Genomic DNA, 19,913 nt, shown 5'->3' with positions numbered 1-19,913 from the left:
GAGAAACAATTTAAAACAAGTTTCATCCAAATCGGTTATAGAATAAGCGAGTTATGGAAGTTGGATAAGTATTGTACTTTCTATGGGGATCCTCGAATTGGCAAACATGCTTCAAAATGGCCGACTTTGTGGACAAGCCCTCCATTCGTCTTGTACACATATTTTCAGATTTTCCCTATTATTTTACATATTTCACATCATCTCTTCCTGACCTTGAAATGTGATGTGTATTATATTTTCCCATGACATGTTATGCTCAGAATGAGGCAATATGCAATTTTTAAGAAAATCTGAAAAATTGTGTACAAAACAAATGGAGAGTTGTCAACAAATTCAGCTATTTTAAAGCATGTTTGCCAATTTGATGGTCCCAATAGAAAGTACAAGAAGATCTATTAAACGCCCATATAACTTGCTTATTTAACAACTGGTTTTGATGAAACTTGTTTTAAATTGTTCCTCTTGCTTTACTCTTTCCAATAAGATTGCTTCTCATCTCGGGTTTTGGTTTCCTTTAATGTTTGGTGAAACGATCCCCAGGGGTCTGTGCTACTTAGCCAATCAAAACCATGGAAAGTTTTGTTCTCAGACGATATAATATATCAAACCCCTAAGAGGTCGATCAACACTTGAACTCTTTGTTCATAGTTTGATTTGAATATTTGTTTTTTTTCAGATAGGGAATTCTTCAGGAAGGCTAAAAACATCTAAAGGCTCTGTACTAGTATGATCGTGAAAGTCGATATTCTTTATAAATGTCGTTAATTGACAAAGACAATAAAAGAAAAAGTGCAATTTCTTGGGTTTAATTCTTCTTTATTCAGTGTTTTCAGTTTCATAGATTTTGGATGCCAATGAAGTTTATCTTTAGGCCCCCTATCTATAGCTAGCAATAGGTTGGATAATGATAGGCCTATGCCCGACTTTCACTTTTCATATGTTATTACTTCAACTTGTAATTTCATTACTGTGTGTTAAAAAATATGTATCTTACTTTAAAAAATAATCATTACCTCACACACAAAAAAAAGGAGTCAGACCTATTTCTACATTGAATTTCCTGAAGTGAAAGGCTGCGGAACCGTGGGCAGCACTTGCCCCTAAACTATTTCCGGTAGAAAAGAATCTACTTTTTATTATGAGGAAATGTTGTTGTTTTTTTCAAAATAGTATGTGCCCTTTTTAAAAGTAAATTTCCCTCTCTGAAATAGGTTTTTCCCCCTATATTTTACCTGAAATGATTCTTTACAATTGTATGCCTAAATGCATTAAAATGCATTTGGCATCTCACGGGGTAGCAAAAGTTTCTCTTTGCCCTATTACCCCCTTATCACTTAAAGACAAATGATTAATGATATCAAAGAATAGTTATCACCATAATTATTATTATCATTAATATTATTATTATTGTTATTATTTTATTATTATCATCATTATTATCAGTAGTAGTAGTAGTAAGTCCCGGGGGGCACTCAGTTTATAATGCATAGTGGGTATGTGCCGCGGAGGGGGCCCCCATTCAAATTTCCGTTCCACGGGCACAGCATTTTTGTCTTATCGAGAAAAAGAACCGCGCCAAAGTATAGCATTTTCTTCTTATCGAGAAAAAAGAAGAAAGAAATTCGCTCCAAAGCTTCGCAAATTTTTCGTTACGCCGTTCCGGTCGCATCGATCAGCTATGTACAATGAGCTGCAATTTTGGTGAAAAGCGGCCGCAGAGCACTGTCCGATCATCGCCTCTGCGCGAGCGCACCCGGCGGCCGTGTCGCCGGGTTATAGCTGCATCGAACACGCATACCGTTCCATAGGGATGCATACGCATTTACACTCCGGCGATCCGTTTCAATTAAGGACCCCGTTTTCCCAAACATTTGTAGTTCCGAGGACCATCCTTTTTACAGTAAGCCCGCTCCAATAAGGCCCCCGCTTTTTGTCTATCCCGCGGCACACCCCACCACTTTTGGTCGAATGCCCCGGGCCCCAGGGAGTAATATGCTGATTCGTCTTTTTTAACGCTGGCACGTAGTGGTGATGATTGATGTTGCTGATGATGTGGGAGTGCAAAGCTCATGACAATACAAATTCACTTAACGGGAACAGTGACCATGATGATGATGGTGATGATGTTAATGACAATAGTGATGATGATGGTGGTGATAATGGTGCATGATGGTGATGACGATGATGATGATGAGATGATGATGGTGATGATGATGAGGCACACAAAGGCCATAAACATGATTGCAATGACTTTGATAGCGTGTCCTAAAAATGCTAATGGCACTCTAGATGGGTAAACATTGAAATTACATTGTACACCCGTACACTGCAATACAGTTTTTATGCAATATGGATATGGTTTAATAATAACAAAGATACGAACATTTTTTCTTTCATGGCGCATCAGGATACCAGGCAGACGTGTAGTCAGATTCAGCTAGATTTGTGTGTGGTTAAAATTATATCTAAGCCTATTCAAGTTCAGCCACGGGCGTTAACTCAGGAAGGATTTTCTTGGGAAAGAGAGTCCTATCATCTATCCCCCTCTGCTGAATAGATTATTTTTGCCTATAAATAGCCCACGGTTGAACGTGAATATATATTTTCACCACTTAAATAGATAACAAATCGTTTTAGTTGAACCTGACAATGAAAGCTATGATCGAGAGTTTTTTATCTCAGAACTGAAATAGCTTAAGGGTCACACCTCCTTGTCCACTGTAGGTGATGAATGAGTACACTCACTGGCGGATCCAGGGGCGTGCCTCCCTCCCCTTTTGAAAGTGAACATACAATTTTTTTTTTAATTTTCCGGGCCGAAATATCATTAATTTTGGGTTAAATTCTTTTTTTTTTGGGGGGGGGGCTAGTCCTTTTTCCTCGGAAAAATGTGCCCCCCATGGAAAATTTCGGAGCCACCCCTGATTACACGTACTGTACTCATGTCGGTGATCATTTACCAAATTCAAGTAAATGGCCGGAAGTTTTTGGCCGCAAACAGTAGTAGTTTGGTCGAATACATTTGAAAGCAGTACTTCCGTTGCTTTAAAATACTGCATAATATTGCATAATGATAATAGAATACTATGAAACGTAATAGATTAAATTTGCCTCATAAAATAGGCCTACCATTTCCATGAAAATAATTATATACCGCTGGCGGATCCAGGGGGGGGGGTATGCCGGCCCGTGCCCCCCCCTTTGGGAGGCACATTTAAATTTGTAATGTAAAAATGCCATTAAAATAGAAGTGTGCCACCTTTTGAAAGTGAAGACCTTTGTTATGTTTTGTTTTACTAGTCAAGATTTTCCTCGGGGAAAATGTGCCCCCTATAATTTTGAAAAACCCGGATCCGCCCCTGATTGTACGTTAGTCTTGGTTCTTTCACAGTTAACTTGTACTTTACAAAAATTGTACTATTCGATCGCCCTTGATTACAAAGTCTGTGTGCTTGCGATCTACCTTTACTTTACATAATGATATTCAATTTTGAAAAATAATAAAAATGCAGAAAATTAGATAAGTGGAACATTTGGCTTTTAGCATGGTGCCGTCGTCGTAGAGGGCGACAATTAAATGGCAAAAACCGAAACAATCAGAATAGCAGGGAGAGAGAGAATTTCTGCTCCAAAAGCTGGTAAGATAACTTGTTATTTCGAGCATACTTTGTTTTATGGTACAATTCTAGTGATTCATTACGATGCGGAGATTATATTTGGGTGCACTGATAACTAATGTTTGTTTATTACTTTCATGAATAATGAAACATGCTGGCATATTCCGCCACAACTCTCGTTTCTGTCGCACCCGTTCGCTGATTAACGGCAGTTATCACGCCATCGCAGGTCCTCTGTTACCCGACCGCTCCGGGGGTGCCGGTTCCTCGCTCCCGCTCGCGCAGTCGAAACAGTCTCACCTCGTTTCATAGCAACATGATGCTAATGAATTAAAAATCAATTAATATCACTAATCAGTATTGTGACATTTGCGAGGAAATTATTGTGGCATAATTTGTGTGTAGATAAAAATGTGTGTCAGAATTTTGAGCTGAGTAATGAAAAAATGAGAATTTAAATTTTGTTCAAACTTCAATATTTAAATATTAATATTATTAATTGACAAATTTATTGACAAGTCAAAAGTAAAAAAAAAGAAAGTCAGAAAGACAGATTCTTTAACTCTTTTCCCAAAATGAGTCTATGAGTGGTAGATCAGTTCAGGCTCTGTATTTTCTGAACAATTACTTGTGAGGCATTATAGTCATAGTATTTGGGCTAGGCAAATTATGCTGGGGGGGGGGGGGATGGCTTATGCCTATGGCTATGGGAGTAAAATTATTTACTACGTAGGCGTAGGCCTACTCCCCATGAAGCCTGGGACAGCATGCCATTTATCCGTGTATAGGGATAAGATTCCCACGGTGAAAGTAAACCTAAATTACATTTTTTCCTTTACGTTTGGAGCCCAAACTAACGTAAATGGGCCCAAACAATATTAACCCCCTGTTTTTTTATAAAGGTCCTTACATTTATTAAATAAATAGTACTAAATTTGAAAAAAAAATATAAGAGCACGTGCGTTTACTTACCCAGTCTGTTTATGTCGCCATTTTGGAGTATTTGTTATCGATACCAAGATACCACACATGTATAGAACTGCCAACTTAGATTTTAAAAATACTTGAATAGACCGATAAATATCATGAATCGTAAAATACTTGTTTCGGTCGATAGATATCATAAAAAGTGCTTAATGATATTTATTGACTGAAACAAGTATTTTACAATTCCTAATATTCATTGGCCGATGCAAGTATTTTTTAAATCTTACCCTCCAGAAAACCTCCAGGCTAGGGGGGATGTTGCCCTGCGCTGCTGGTTGTAGAAAAGGCCAAAGCCTAACCTAAAAGAGGGCAGGATGTATGCAGACAATTTTAATTTCTAATTAGTCGGCAAACATTGCCTTATATTACTATTATAACAGAAGTAACATTTGCTTAAACTCAGTGTAAAATTCTTATAGTTAACTTAGAGCTGACGGACTCCATCTAGGCACTCAAAATTACATCACTTTTTAAATTTTTATTTTTTTAAATATGAAAAATGATATAAAAATTACTTACCTTACTTTTTAGCCTTGCCAGCAGTTTACTTTATCATCTCTCTTCCAGGGATTTTGACGGTGGACTATAATTCATTTTTCTTTTTATTATAATGAATCACTATTTTGATCATCACAAAATAATAAGACCCAAAAAGTCAACTCAAGTGAAACGAAGTGTTGATGGCGCTAATTACATTGTCAACCTTAATTCAGCCCATTGGTAGTTTTATCACTGTCCAAATTTGTTAAATGCACAATTCTTCTGATTGTACTTGAGGAAATATCCATGGGCACAAAAATACCTTTGAAACAGTCCTTTACGTATGTAGAGGTCTGTGTAGATTATCATCGCTGATGATAGCACTACTGTGGAAATCATTGTTAGCAGCGATAAATTTAAAAACAAATAGAAAAAAAACATCCTTTGAACGAAACCAGTAGTACATGTACTATCAGGTTTGTTTACAGTAAACAGATGGTATACTAAAGACTCTAACAATGTGTTAGCAATAAAAGCCATTAATAAAATGCCTATACATGTACTATTATGAGTGGTTGGCCTCATTGTTTCCCTACTTGTAATTGACTTGGGGAATCTTTTTTGCCTTTTTTTATTTCTCCCATTTGTGCTGTTACAAAACTACCCTGTAGTAAAACAAATTTGAAGCCTGCATGGATTGATATGAAGATGATGATCTTGTTGAGTTCAATCTGTTTCTAGATGGAGATGTATGATTTTGAAATTGTTGTGTCCTTTTTGTCATTGCAGATTCAGATACATGTATTCTTCTCAGCCGAGTTATAGCACCATCACACAGTAGGCCTAAAACAATGAGGATTATTATGTAGCATTGTAATCAAGGATTTGAGAGGTTGCAGTTTCGTGTGATGAGCAGAAGTAATCTGATAGACAGTAACATGCATTGATCACCAAAACCCAGATATTAAGAAGGTATGTTATAATTCAGTGTAATACTTTTATTGTTATGTTCTTGCGGACTTTGATTTTGTCCTGTTGTCAGTTTCATTTTCATATGTGTGACTTTGGAATGAATGAAATATGAAAAAGTCTGATCTCCCTAAAGCCCAGGACACGAAATCTGACGCGATAGCATTATTATTACTTTTTTTTATGAGGCCGCCATCAATTTCAAGCTTAACCACTCACGATGGCTTGTGTGTATGTGTGTGTATTTGAGTTTTTGTCAGACGTGTATCAATCAGGTATGATTATTTACGTCTGGGACCGACCTTTAACGTCACCATCCGAAAGACGTGATCTTGGCTCGAACCTCTGCATCAATTTGTAACTTCCCCACAGCTTGGATTACAGGCGCACGCCACAACGCCCAGTTGGCGATCTCCTGCGTTCATTACTTAATGCCTTTTGTGAAATTATTAAACAGTGAAGTATATGCTCACACCATTTGTTATATATCTTTAATGGATTATTTTGTATATTGCAAACAATGTACATACTTTTGATAATGTATTATTGTGAACGCAGAAATAAAAATAAAACAAACAAACTACAATGTATGATCCGATTTTCCATTTGCATATCGGTGCAATCGCATCACATTGTTATTGTTTTTATTTCAGTGATAGCCATTGAAGTAGGATCTGGCCTGTACCATGGCCAAGGCAGGGGTGCGGATTAGAGATTATGGAGGGGTTCAGGTTAATCCTGAACCCATTGTTATCGAGGAACCTCAAGATACATTCCTAGAGGACTACATATCACCAACAAAACTGGTTAGTTCATTTTTGTCTGCGATTGTATTCAATGCATATTTGATATATTGTTTGTTATATTTTGATAATTAACTTGTAATTTTCCTACATTTCACTATTTCAAAAGTAAGAATCATAGATGAATATCATCACCTGTTATGAGATCATTTTCTTTAATTTATCTTATTTAATCCCAATTTATGTTTTTGTGTTGTATTCTCAGTTATATGTTGATTTTTTTAAAAGATATGTTGTAATATTGGCCGTTTATAAAGGTCACTTTTCCTTTCTGTCTGCTACCTGACAAGCAACATTTTATATTGTACCAATTTGTATTATACATATATGTACAACAAGTTAATATTTTTCAAAGCTTTGGTGGAACAAATTGATTTGTGATTAGAACCATGATTACAATATGAAGTTTTATTTGTGAAAATATTATTTTTTTATTGTTGTTCTCTTTGAATATGATTAAATTGAATTTAAAGAATGCTTTAAGTGAAATAATTAGTGAATTTTCTTCAGATTTTGTGTTTGATTTACAATTTATACAGAAGTCAAAATATTAAGCTTTCACTGACCAATGGTATGGCATTCCTTCATGAATTTTGTTGGATAAATGATTCTGTCAAAAGTTAAATCTGTGTTTTTTGTCACACTCTCCTTCCACTGTAGCGGGCTTTGACCGGAATAGAGGATCTTGAAGATGTGAAATTCCTGGAGATGAGGGTGGACACCTCGGAAACAAGTCTTGGTAACTTTGGTAAGAACATATATTCATTTTACTTTGAAGTACCATATGACTATGTATTCACAATCTTGTATAAGGAAACTTTTACATAAACTCAAAAGCAGTTAAAAGGATGGATGAGGGAGAACTAGGCCTAGTGGGTATCATATTGGAGGAATGCAAGGAAATTGTCTCCTATTTGTGCTCAATGTGGCCATACTTAACCGATGAGTGGTGCTCAAAGTTAGCGTACCCCACCAGGAAATGAACATATTTAAAGTGTTCAAGTTCTGCCATGTGTAGATATTTCATTGAAAAATCAGGTGATAAAATATAATAAAGTTTGTTTCTCTTGGCTCACCGGATGTTGTATTGTTGTATTTTTGCTGTCTACATTCAACACTCAGCATGAACGAGTGCATTTTGCTGTGCACTTCACTAACTTTTTTAGCACATCTGTACATGTATATTTCATTGTGTTATTGGTTTTGTTTTTATTCTGTTTTTTCTTCTCTTAGTTGTATTGTAAAATGTGCCTTTTTAAAAAATGCTTTGTACATGAACTATATTTTATACCGGTATGCTGATTTGAACGCCGATAAAGAAAGTTTGAATTGAATTGAACCACTTTTTTTGCAGGTGCAATGTTACCTAATCTGAAGCAACTAAAACTCAACGACAGTCTGATAGCATCGGTGAGAGATTTGGGTACTGCTCTGGATAATCTGGCTGTTCTCTGGATGTCTAGATGCTGCCTGTGTGATTTAGATGGTCTTAGCTCTATGTCCTCACTGAAGGTGAGTTTGCTGCATCAACTTGTTGGCCCGTATTCTTAAGTCGGGTTTAACTTAGACCACGGTCTAACTCTGTGCTAAAATTATGGGTAGCCAAACGTTTCAAAGTTTTGTTTACAGTGAATGCTTCTCATGTTTACTGTGCTCTTTAATAATTCTTTAATGGTGAAGAAAACTGTCATACTTATCATTCCCAGGCAGTTAATAATGTTATGGTCCTGAGCTGATACATTGAACCTCTACTGTGTTATAGATTTATGTAGCAACTGGCTTTCCATAGTTAAACCACAACTTAAAACCAGAGTTTAAATTAAACCCGACTTCAGAATATGGACCGTTTGAACCATATTTAAACTCTGGTCTAAAATTGTGGTAGAACTGTTGATAGCCAATTGTGACATAAATCTCTAATGTTCATGTAATAGAGATTCATAGTATCAGCTCATTATCAGCACACTCAAATCATTCTTAATTGTTTTTACCAAATTACAGTTAAGGGTGGTTTACTTTAAGAGGTGAGTGTGACTAAAACTCTCTTTTGGGCAATATTCCTATAATATGAATTCTAATATTAACTTGTAGTAGATATACTTGTTTCATTTCTTGCATATATAGACAAAACATAATTCTTTAAAAAGAGGAAAAAGCTTTCTTGAACTTCCGGTACCGTAGCGATGCGTTGGGTCAGTTTGTAAAGCGTCGATCTCACAACCAGGAGGTCGCGTCTGATTAAAAGGATAAAAAATATAGGAGCACCTAACGAGGTGGATATGTGCGCAATATGAATACCCTATATTATTATTATTAAAAGAAATTAGAAGATGGGGGTGATGCTACCCTATTTGATGTTCAAAAATTTTAGGGATAGCAACATTGATGTGGGGCTGCGCAGTGGCTTCCGGGCCCACGATCAATTGGGCAAAACAATTTTTGTTACTATTTCTGTTTCAGATTTTGAACAATAAAATATGGATTTTCATTTCTTATTCATCTATTTCAAATTTTTTTCAACTGGCTTCTTTATCTGTTTCTAGACATGATGAATTTGTTTAATTGTGTTATTAAGAGGAGTTGCATTTGCCTACAGTGATGTTTAAGTATGTAATTGAATGTTTAACAGGAGTTACATATTGCATTTGATGATGTTTCTCTATGTTCTGTGTTTTTACCAGGAGTTATATCTTGCCTATAATGATGTATCAGACATCAGTCCGTGCAGTATGCTAGAAAACCTGCAGCTATTAGACCTAGAAGGGTGAGTTTGCTACTTCAGTTGCATGAACTCTGTGAGCTTTGCTTCTCATTTCCCATTTCAATTAATTAATAAACATAATCAAAACGACAATTTGAACTCAAATAAATTAGAGTGTGTTGCAATGCATTATTGAATAACTTGTCTGTAGAAACATGAAATGGATCATTGTTTTATGTTATCTGTGTACTTGGCCATTACGTTTATTTTGTTTAACACACCCATTTAATATAGCATCATGTTCCATTTGAAATTTTGAAATTCCTTTTAAATTTTCCCAGTAATTTTTCCTTGAATGTTGTTACTGATTTGCACAAAGCTCCAGTGTGCTATGTCCCAAAGAGCATTACATTGTCTGAATGTTTCATCTGAAAAGTCTGCCATGTTTTTATTTTAAACAGGAACAATGTAGATGATATAGCCCAGGTAGAGTTTCTAGGACTCTGTAGTAAACTCCAAGCACTCTCATTGGAGGGCAATCCAGTGTGTTTAGCACCAAACAAAGATTATAACAAGGTTAGTATCATTAACACATTATGGTATCTCAAATTTAATGTTTAAACAGGTGTTTGTGTTAGGGTCAATGTGGAAAATAGTGTTGGAGTTTGGACAGATTTGATATAGAGGAGGCGGTGTCAAGACCGGTGTCGAAAATCTGGCGTTGGTGTTAGGGCAGCTAAAATCTGGTGTTGCTGTTAGCCTAGGACCAGTGTTAGAATCTGGTGTTAGTCTAAGAGCTGGTGTTAAAGCTGTAAGGATGATTAATGTTGGCACAAACTCTATAGTTGTTGAAAACAGGATTAGCATTCAAATTATAAAAGCACCACATTCTCCAAAGTGTGCCCTATATGATAAATCTTGCAATCAGAATTCAGCTGAAAGGTACAAGAAAGAAGTTGCAGCAAACAATTTTTAATAAGAAAATCAAAGTTAATTGCCACCATATTGTTATAGAACTAGATATGGTACATTGAAATAAACTTATCTTTGTGAAATCATGAAACTTGGCTGAAAACTGATAATTCTGTTGATCAGTAACACCAAAAGGTATATGTGGGACAGTATATTAATATTGCTTGGAAAAATACCCGACATTTTTATGGATTTCTGTGCTTTTTTGCTAATATTCTAGCAATTACACATTTTTTTCCACAGACACTTGGCACATATTTGTCTATTCATACAACTCTTGGGTGGTCATTTTATAGGATTCTGTTCAAACTCATTTTGAGATATTTACTACAAATGGTATTTATCTGTAAAGATCACTTTAAAAAAACAATGACTTGTTTTATTTTTTTTTCTCTCTATGATACACCAGGATGAGAGCGGGCCATTTAACTATCGTCTCTCCGTCTGGAAAGCTGTCCCTCAGCTCAAACTCCTAGACGATGAGGTCCTAGACACAGCTTCAACGTCGATGTCAACGTCGAACCTCCAACCCAAGGCTCTGAATTTGAGCACTGATTGGTTGTTAGTGAATGGTTCCATCAAAGACGGGCTAGGATCGGTTGATAGCTTGGGTTCAGATGGTGGTGGGGGTGAGTTGCTAAATGGGCTATTCCACGGTTACTCACGTTACATTTGGAGACACCTTGACTCATACTTGGAGCTGTATCTCCATTATTATTGATAGGAACTAAACATCTCCTTATCACAACAAAGTACACAGTCTGACTATCCTTTGTATAAAAACAAAATTTGGGAAATTCTATTATGCTCCTGGCAAATCTTTGGAATGTGTCGGTTACTCACGTTACATGATTTGGACCAACCTGTGGAATTGCCCAAATGATATTTGTCTCATCGTTTTTCAGACAGCAGTTGCATCATCAACATTGAAATCTAAACCAAGGTTAAGCTGTTAAATATCGTCATAACTTTGAAAGAGTATGGATCTGTTCCATGAAACTTGAACATAAAAGGTAACCAAATATTACAGTAATGATGCTGCATCATTGTTAATATTTTTGATGAAATACGAGATTTTTCCATGTAAGCAAGTCTAAACAAATTTTATTCCCACTGATGGAGATTAATTGTTGAATTGATTTGAATTAATATAATTATTTAATATGATTATGATTGTTTGTGTTTAGGGTCACGACCCAAGACGGCAGCAAGGCCAGGGTCGGCAGCAGGTAGACGACCCGGGTCAGGCTCTGGACGACGACCTGGGTCAAGTATGGGTCATCGACCCATGACCTCAGCGGGTGGACGACCTACTACTTCTGCTGAAAGACCCGATACTGGAGGTGAGATGGTCTATGGTATCTTTGAAACCTATAGGATTTCATCTGACTGAAAAATATGATTTCATGTCTTCCAACCTGTTATACTGGATTTTTGTTTGAATTATACAATTTGAGTAAAAATTAGTAGGAATTTTCACAAGATTGGCTGCTTTAAATGATTGATAATTTGCTTAACAGTTAAAAAATTTAGACGTATTGATATAGCTTTTCAGCTTCTGAAAACTTGTGTAAACTTTTAGGTAAACTTTATTTTTAAATCAATTAAGAGCATTCGATAAAAACATGTAATCACAGATCAATAGAAAGGTACAATAATAGGTTTAAAAAGACAGCAGAAAACATAACAATAGTACAATTTAACGCACAAAAAAATGCAGCGTTTGATTGGAAAATGGTGTATGAGAGAGCCAAGGTATGACTTCATAAAATACACCAGAGTTAAGTAACTAAAGAATTGAAAAAAATTAGTAGTAACATATAGAAGAATTTTACAGACGTCTGTTGAGATACATCAATCATTTTAACAGGGATTGACCAAAGATAATTTCACTGTGAATGGAAATTAATCATTTTGGCAAGTAATTTATTTGATTTCTTGGCAGAGGTATGCATCCCCCATGTATGACCTGACGGAATTACAGATGTATTCTACTCCACACATAACTAGAACTTGACGTACTTCTTACATACAATTAATGAAACAGTTGTGTATCAGTCACTCCCCATATAATAATCGATAATAATAATAATATAATCCTTTGTCTTTGTTCTCCTTCCATGCAGGTTCAGACATTGTTGCAGATGGAGATGATACAAGCGATCTGACGCATGGCAGCGGAGGAGTCCTCTGTGGTAACCCGGTTAAAGCCTTGAGAAACAGGAGGAAAAATGTGAAGGTAAGTCCTCTTGGGTCTAAAGGCCACCACACACCTTATGACTGGTCCATGATCAGATTTTTACATTTCTAACAAATATCTACATGTACAACGAAATCGCCAAAGTATATTTAATTTCTTGTTTATTTTAGCGTTTTTTATATTCTTATGTATTTCTTTGTTTTTTTCGATCCCTTGTTTGTTAATTTTTTTCCAATGAACTATGTCAACGACTTTTGGCGATCATAAATAGCATAAAATAAGTCCATTTGAACCAACAAAAGGAAAAATAATCATACATTTATGATTTTTGGTTGTAAACCACAATGTACAATGGCTTTGTACATGGAATCACATTTTTGAGCAGTTTTGGCTCTGACATGCACTTACAAACTGTTGCGTAATTTGGTCTCAAAAGATGTGTGAGACTTGAAAGTAAAAATTCAGTCAGCAACGCAGTAAAGCAATTTCGCGTGGCAGCGTAGTAACAAAATTTGTCGAGAGGGGGAGGTGAAATTGACCCCCCTCCCCCAGTTAAATAAGTTCTAACTCTTTTAAAACAATGCATAATCATAATGCATCAGATGATGATGATGATAATGATGATGATAATATAATAATTTAAAGATGATGAATAAAATGATAATTTTCAAGCTTCCAATTGAATATATATAAAATTTAGAAACATTCAAAATCAACAAGATAGTTCCAATTGGTCCGTTGCCATGGCAACGGCTTGTTTTTTCCCAGAAAAATAAAGATATTGATTAAAAAAACGTTGTAGAATATGATTTATCTTTAATTTCCCCTAATTTTACAGTGTTAAACAAAGATATTTTGGTTGCTAGATGTATAAATTATATCTCAAGCCATTGCGATGGCAACCAAATAACAACTAATTTACAAAAATAACATGGTTGACAAGACAATGGGCAGGTGGAAAAATCCACTGGAATTGACATGCTTTAGCTTTGACCCCCTCACCTGAACCAAAAACACAGAAAGTGCTCTGCAGGAGCTCCCCACAAAGACAAAACCCCATGTCGCCCTGGCAACGCCCGAAATAAAACCAAAAAAAACCAATGTCTCAACGATGAATTTTATTTCAAATCTTATGTTTTTTTATTCAGAACCCATTGGCCCAACAGACCACAACAATGTTCATGTTATTACAACACAAACCAGAACATACATTTGATGCATTAGATGATGATGACGACGACGACGGCCGATCAAAGGAAGACATCTTCGCCGAGCTTAGAACATGGAAAGCAGCGCATGAAAAGTACACTTCATTTATTTATATCTTTATTTGTCAATGAGAGTTAAGACTGTGTGTGTGTTAATGAAGAAGTATGCTGTATGTGCCATGCCATGTTGAACATATTCAAGATTCAAGATTTAATTGGTCAATGTATGCATACAAAGAAATAAGGTTTCGAATGGCTTTAATAGTTGGTATACACAAAGATGAAAATTACAGTATCTCACAACAATTATTGAAAACTGCACATAAACAAAATAAGTTATTGATAACTTTCTGCAATTACTTATTGATTAAATGTCCAGTACAGGTACCATTTTGAATTCCTAATTTTGACTTATTTCAAATAGTAATACCATAGTTACCATAGTTGCATAATACACTTCAGCAAGAAATTGATCCACTTTGTGTTTCACCTAACTCAGGTGAGGTAAATGGTAATGGGGGGGGGGTTCATAAAGAATTAAATATGCATTGGCAGCGTATGACTGGATCACTACGATGATGTGTGTGACACTAAGTCACACTTGAAGGTAAATGCTAGTTTTGGTAATGATATCAAAATGAGTTCGTACAGAATCCAATGAAATGACCACCAAAGTGTCTGTATAAATAAAAGGCATGTGCCAAAGGATTCTGGAAGAAATTGTGTAATTGCTGAGAAATCATCACAGGATTCGGGTAGAGCGTCGGGCCCGATGCTCTAAGCAATAATAATACATTGTCCCATGTGCGCTTATCTGTGTTGGGGATCTTCGTTGTGAACATTTTTCAGCGTAGATTTCAAGATTTCACAAAGTTCAGTTAACGTAACTATACCAGATCTAGATGCTCAATAATATACTGACAATTAAGCCTTGTTTTACAGACTCTCTCATGAAATCAGACTGCAACTACTGGAATTTCTCTTTAAATCTTTGCGAAACACCCTCAAGTAATGATTTATTCCTCAAAAACCTTGTGCGGTGCACAAGTCTTGCCTGGCTAAGGCCAGGGAAATAATAACCAATGATAATATTGGAAGCCCAAAGAGAAGTTAAATGATATGTGATTCAGCGCCTCGAGTACATAATCAATGGATTTGGCGCTTTAGAAATACTCTATATTATTATTATTATTATATGTGTCATTCAAGAATTGAATATTATCGTTATTTTAACGATCCTCTCTATATCTGTCACTTGTAGGAAAGTGAAGCTACGCCTACAAGACCTCGAGCCTCAGGTCATGAAGATCACGCACAGCGATGAGGAAGAGACAAACAACAACATTCCAGGAACATCAAGTAGCCATGGCAACCAAGACGACGACGATGATTTAGACGAGGAGGAGGATGTCGGTGTGTACATTCCACCGACGCCCACAGAGTCGCCAACCGAAGAGAGGATGCCGACACCTCCCAAAGGTCCGAGGTCGCCCATCAGAGCTCCCGTCAGACCAAAGACATCTAGTAAGTGTTTCCTCTGAGACCGTCTTGTAGCTGTTACCTACGGAAGATTTGTGGCTGAGTGGATAAGTCTCTGGACTTTGAAGCACAAGGTCCAGGGTTCAAATCCCATCACAGTACTCACATCCTTTGGCAAGGCATTTTATCTACATTTGCCACTCTTCACCCAGGAGTAGTAAATGGGCGCTGGGTAGGAAGGAATTCCTTGAATGCTGTAATGCCTGGTTAGCATAGTCATGCTAATTAAAAGCTTTCGTACGAAAATGCAGTGCTTTGCAAAATTTGCACCATAAAAATATAACATATTATTATCATTTCTTAAAGTGCCATCTTCTTGAGTATGATGTTCAGGATGTGTGGATTGAACTTTGCATGTCATCATGATAAACCTTTTTTGTACAGTTTATTGCAAGTGTCTCCTCCCTTCTACTCTCCCCCCCCTCTCTCAGTTGGAGACTACAGAGTGCGTCGCTTCCGTCAGCGTTCCGTCGAGGAGGGCGACTCATCCGACGCTCCTAGACTATCTCAGGAATCCCGTTCCTCTTCTCTGGATGACTCGGGTCACATCAGTCCAGGAACTTTCCTTGGATCCTTCCCGTCCTCCCCGGTCTTGGGACGTATAGAGGATAGGCCTTACTCTGGTCCAGCCGTCGGGATCAGGACTATACCGTACGTATACAGACCAGGGCCCTGTTGCACATAGGTTAGCGATTAATCATTAAATGAAGTAGCCTATCAGGATCGTCGTTGCATGTGTATTTTGCTCAGTAGACTGACTAGGAACCAATGAGAATCGCTCTTTCAAATGAGCAATTAATCGCTGACCTTTGTGTTATGGGCCCCAAGTTGGATTTCAGTTTTGCATACTTACCAACTGTCCCTTCCTTAATAGGGAAAGCCCCTATTTATGGGAAAGAAAACATTAATTTTCATCCATAACTTCCGTTTTTGTTAAAGTTTGTCTATATCGGACAATATTAGGGACAATACCGAAACTACTCGTCTACAGATAAGTTGGATCTCATTTTTGCATACTGTTCTTCACCAACTGTCCAAATTTACTTATTAGGGAAAGTTCATTATTTTTGAAAGGAAACAGACAGTTTACACCCATAATTACCCTACTAGTTTTTTTTTTGTGAGAGTTTCTCCATAGGTTTGTAGAGAAAATTTAGCAGTATCCATATTGTTAAGTGTTGTTTGTTGCTTGCATGTGATGTCACAAAACAAAAACGTTGACTCACTCATTCTTTAATGGATTTTTATGAAGAGAAGTTCACCAATATTCTTCAATAACTTTTATCAAAGCCATCTATCTTATCCTCCATTTGAATTTTCCCTTTATCAGACATAAACACGCAAAACACATTGATCGCTTAAAACTTCATGAAGATTTTTATAACAAACTCAAAAGCTATCTGAATTCGAACTCCAGTATACACTCTTGTTAATCATAATGAATTATTGTTTTCATTGTTACAGGGAGGCCAAACACGTTGACAAGAACGCTCCAAAGTCCATCGACCCTCATCAGCCAATCATCCGCTCCTCTGTGAACACGCCGCCGCAAAGGCTCATGGGAATGATATCAAGACCCGTCACGGCCAGGGCCGCACTCCAGCGACAGGCCCTGCCTAACAGGACTAAGAACAATCCATATACTAGTATGTGATCGATGTAGATATTCTTGGACTAGTTTGTGATCTACTGTACAGATGGATTAGTTTGAGCTGATTGTAAAACACCTAGTCCTACAGTTCTAGAAGAGTTTATGAGAGCAAGGCTTCTACCACTGACATGCACATACATGTAGCTTGGTGCATCAAGATTGCTGATGCCTTCTGTAATAGAATTTGATTGTGACCTATCTAGAGAGCTAGAAGGGCTTACTGTATCTAGGAAAATAATTTAGGCCCATATTCTAGCACCGACTTGATAGTGCATAGCAGGACCAGGACTACATACTGGACGAGCACTTCCCAGCAGAGAAACTGTTATCGTCTATACAGCTATGGGATCTCCTGCTAGACTAGATTTGCTGGTCTTGATAACAGGATAGCCCCTCAACCTTGTACTGTCGTGAGAGTGGATATCAAGACTAGGACTACTAAGAAGGATCAATCACTTCCCAGCAAAGATACTGTTATCTTCTAGACAAGCATGGAATCTCCTATACAAGGGTGGGATCTTCAAGACTTAATTTGCTGGCCTTTGATGATGGAGTAGCCCCTTAACCTAGCACCATCTTGGGAGTGAAGAGCAAGACCAGGCAGGAGTAAATAGGATACATCACCTTCAACCTAGCACTGAATCGAGAGTGAATAGCAAGATTAGGACTACTTACATGAAGAAAGATCAATCACTTCCCAGCAAATATACTGTTATCTTCTAATCAGTATGAGATCTTCTATTCAAGGGTGGGATCGGCAAGACTTAATTTGCTGGCCTTTGGTGACAGAGTAGCCCCTCAACCTAGCACCATCTTCTGAGTGAATAACAAGACTGAGACTACATGTACTTAGAAGGATAAATCACTCCCCACCAGACACTCTGTTTTATTCTTTACAAGTATAGATTCTCCTACACTAGGACGCGATCTAGACTAGATTTGCTGGCCTTTGTAAACCTCTCAACCTTGCGCCATCATGAGAGTGAATAACAAGACTAGGAATGCATAAAAGGATCACCGGAGATACTGTTATCTTCTTTCAAGTACATGTATGGATCTTCTAGACTAATGGCCTAGAGCGATATGATGAGCTACGCTAGTGATGTTTAGTGGAGCTCATCATCCTAGCGCAGGTTTGATAGTGAATAGCAAGGCTTGGACCAAGAACAAGTTGGGACAGTATCACTTCAGAGCAGGACCACTGATATCTTGTACAATATGTATGTGGTCTTCTAGTCCACATGCAGATGGGCTGGGTCTATGATAATAGTGTAGCCTATCGCCCTTGTGCAGACTTGATTGTGAGTCACGAAATTTGGACTACTTGCGGCCGCACTGTGGTTCATGAGCTCTAGGGGAGGTGCGATAGCCCGGTCTGTAGAGCGGGGGTTTGTATTCAGGTGACCCGGATTTGACTCCCAATTGGTGTGCTAGTGCCCTTTGGTGTAAGGCATTTAAATCCTCATTGTCAGGTCTCTCGAAGAGGAACTTAAGCCGTCGGTCCTCTGGTTGCGTGCGTACAAGTATTTATTTAACAAGATGGTAGTGATACATGTATGGGCCTTGCATTTAGTTTAATGATGAAATAATGGCATATGCTAAATTACAATGGCTCATTTCCGAAATCCATTGTAATATCCATTTTTGGTAATGAATTAACGGGGGGGGGGGGGGGGGGGGGTTGATATTGTGTTTGAAGGTTATTTGGAGTCTTGGTTTTGGTGCATCAGTCACAAATGCTGTATCACCAAGTGTGACCAAGGTCCCGTAACACAAAGCCTAGCAATGATCGTAGAAATTTCTGCTACTATTGATTCCAATGACTACCATGTACAATCGTAAAAATCTAGCGTACGATTAATCGCTAACCTTTGTGTTACGGGACCCAAAATGATTTTATTTTACTTGTAGATAGATATTTGCATGATGTGTGTGGTTAATTAGTGGAATACATTCAGCTTTGGAGGCTTCTGTATGCCATTAATTCAAATTGAAAATAGGAACTATTTTGTGAAATACAGAACTCACTAGCTTTCATTTGACAATCAATTGCAGTTTATAGACTGTTTTAAAAAGTAGAGAAAACGATGTCCTGCTTTGATGTGGGCAGTGTTTCACAAAGCATAAACTGACAGATTTCCTCTTATTTGTTCTCAGCCAATGAGATGCAGTGTTTATAGAAGCTCAGCAAAAAGTTGATTTGAATAAAAAGAGAAAAATCCGAGCATACAGTAACACTGAAAATTTCATCAAAATCAGATATAAAATAAGTAAGACATTTTAAATTTTCGCTTAATTTCACGAAACAGTTATATGCACATCCTGGCTGGTATGCAAATGAGGAGACTATGATGTAATCCACTCACTATTTCTTTTGTATTTTATTATATGAAATATTCTAATTTTCTCCTCATTGTCAAGTGATACAACAATTAATTCCCCCTGAACATGTGGAATTAATATTAATACTATATGGTTCAGTCAAGTTGTTCCTTATTGTCAAATCTATAAAAAATGAAATATTGTATAATTCAAGCAATAAAACACAAAAGAAATAGTGAGCGATGGACATCGACTGACTCACTTAGTTGTGCATATCACTGTTTTGTGAAAAATAAGTGGTTGAGTCAAAAGAATCTCTGGTCTCATCTATGAAGAGACACGCGGTGTACTGAAAGTCTTCTTGGAGAATGTTATGATGTCATAACTTTCTTATTTTACATCCGATTTTGATGAAATTTTCAGCACTATGCTACATGTAGTTTGATTTTTCTCTATTTAAGTCA

General features: G+C 37.1%; 1 protein-coding gene across 1 annotated transcript; it reads left to right on the top strand.

Moving 5' to 3' along the window:
- The first annotated feature begins 3,579 nt into the window (after positions 1-3,579).
- LOC121421378 (leucine-rich repeat-containing protein 56-like) lies at positions 3,580-18,805 on the top strand. Its single transcript, XM_041616075.1, has 14 exons — positions 3,580-3,638; positions 5,874-6,056; positions 6,707-6,859; positions 7,517-7,604; positions 8,211-8,368; positions 9,538-9,620; positions 10,019-10,133; positions 10,939-11,158; positions 11,717-11,872; positions 12,656-12,768; positions 13,878-14,032; positions 15,199-15,461; positions 15,908-16,127; positions 16,941-18,805. The coding sequence occupies exons 3-14, from the start codon at positions 6,740-6,742 to the stop codon at positions 17,128-17,130; spliced, it is 1,881 nt and encodes a 626-aa protein (XP_041472009.1). The 5' UTR covers positions 3,580-3,638; positions 5,874-6,056; positions 6,707-6,739; the 3' UTR covers positions 17,131-18,805.
- The last annotated feature ends 1,108 nt before the right edge of the window (positions 18,806-19,913 follow it).

The sequence above is a fragment of the Lytechinus variegatus genome, chromosome 9, assembly GCF_018143015.1.
Source record: "Lytechinus variegatus isolate NC3 chromosome 9, Lvar_3.0, whole genome shotgun sequence".
Taxonomy (NCBI): domain Eukaryota; kingdom Metazoa; phylum Echinodermata; class Echinoidea; order Temnopleuroida; family Toxopneustidae; genus Lytechinus; species Lytechinus variegatus.
The sequence above is the reverse complement of the archived record's forward strand: the minus strand, read 5'-3'. Positions and strand labels throughout refer to the sequence as shown.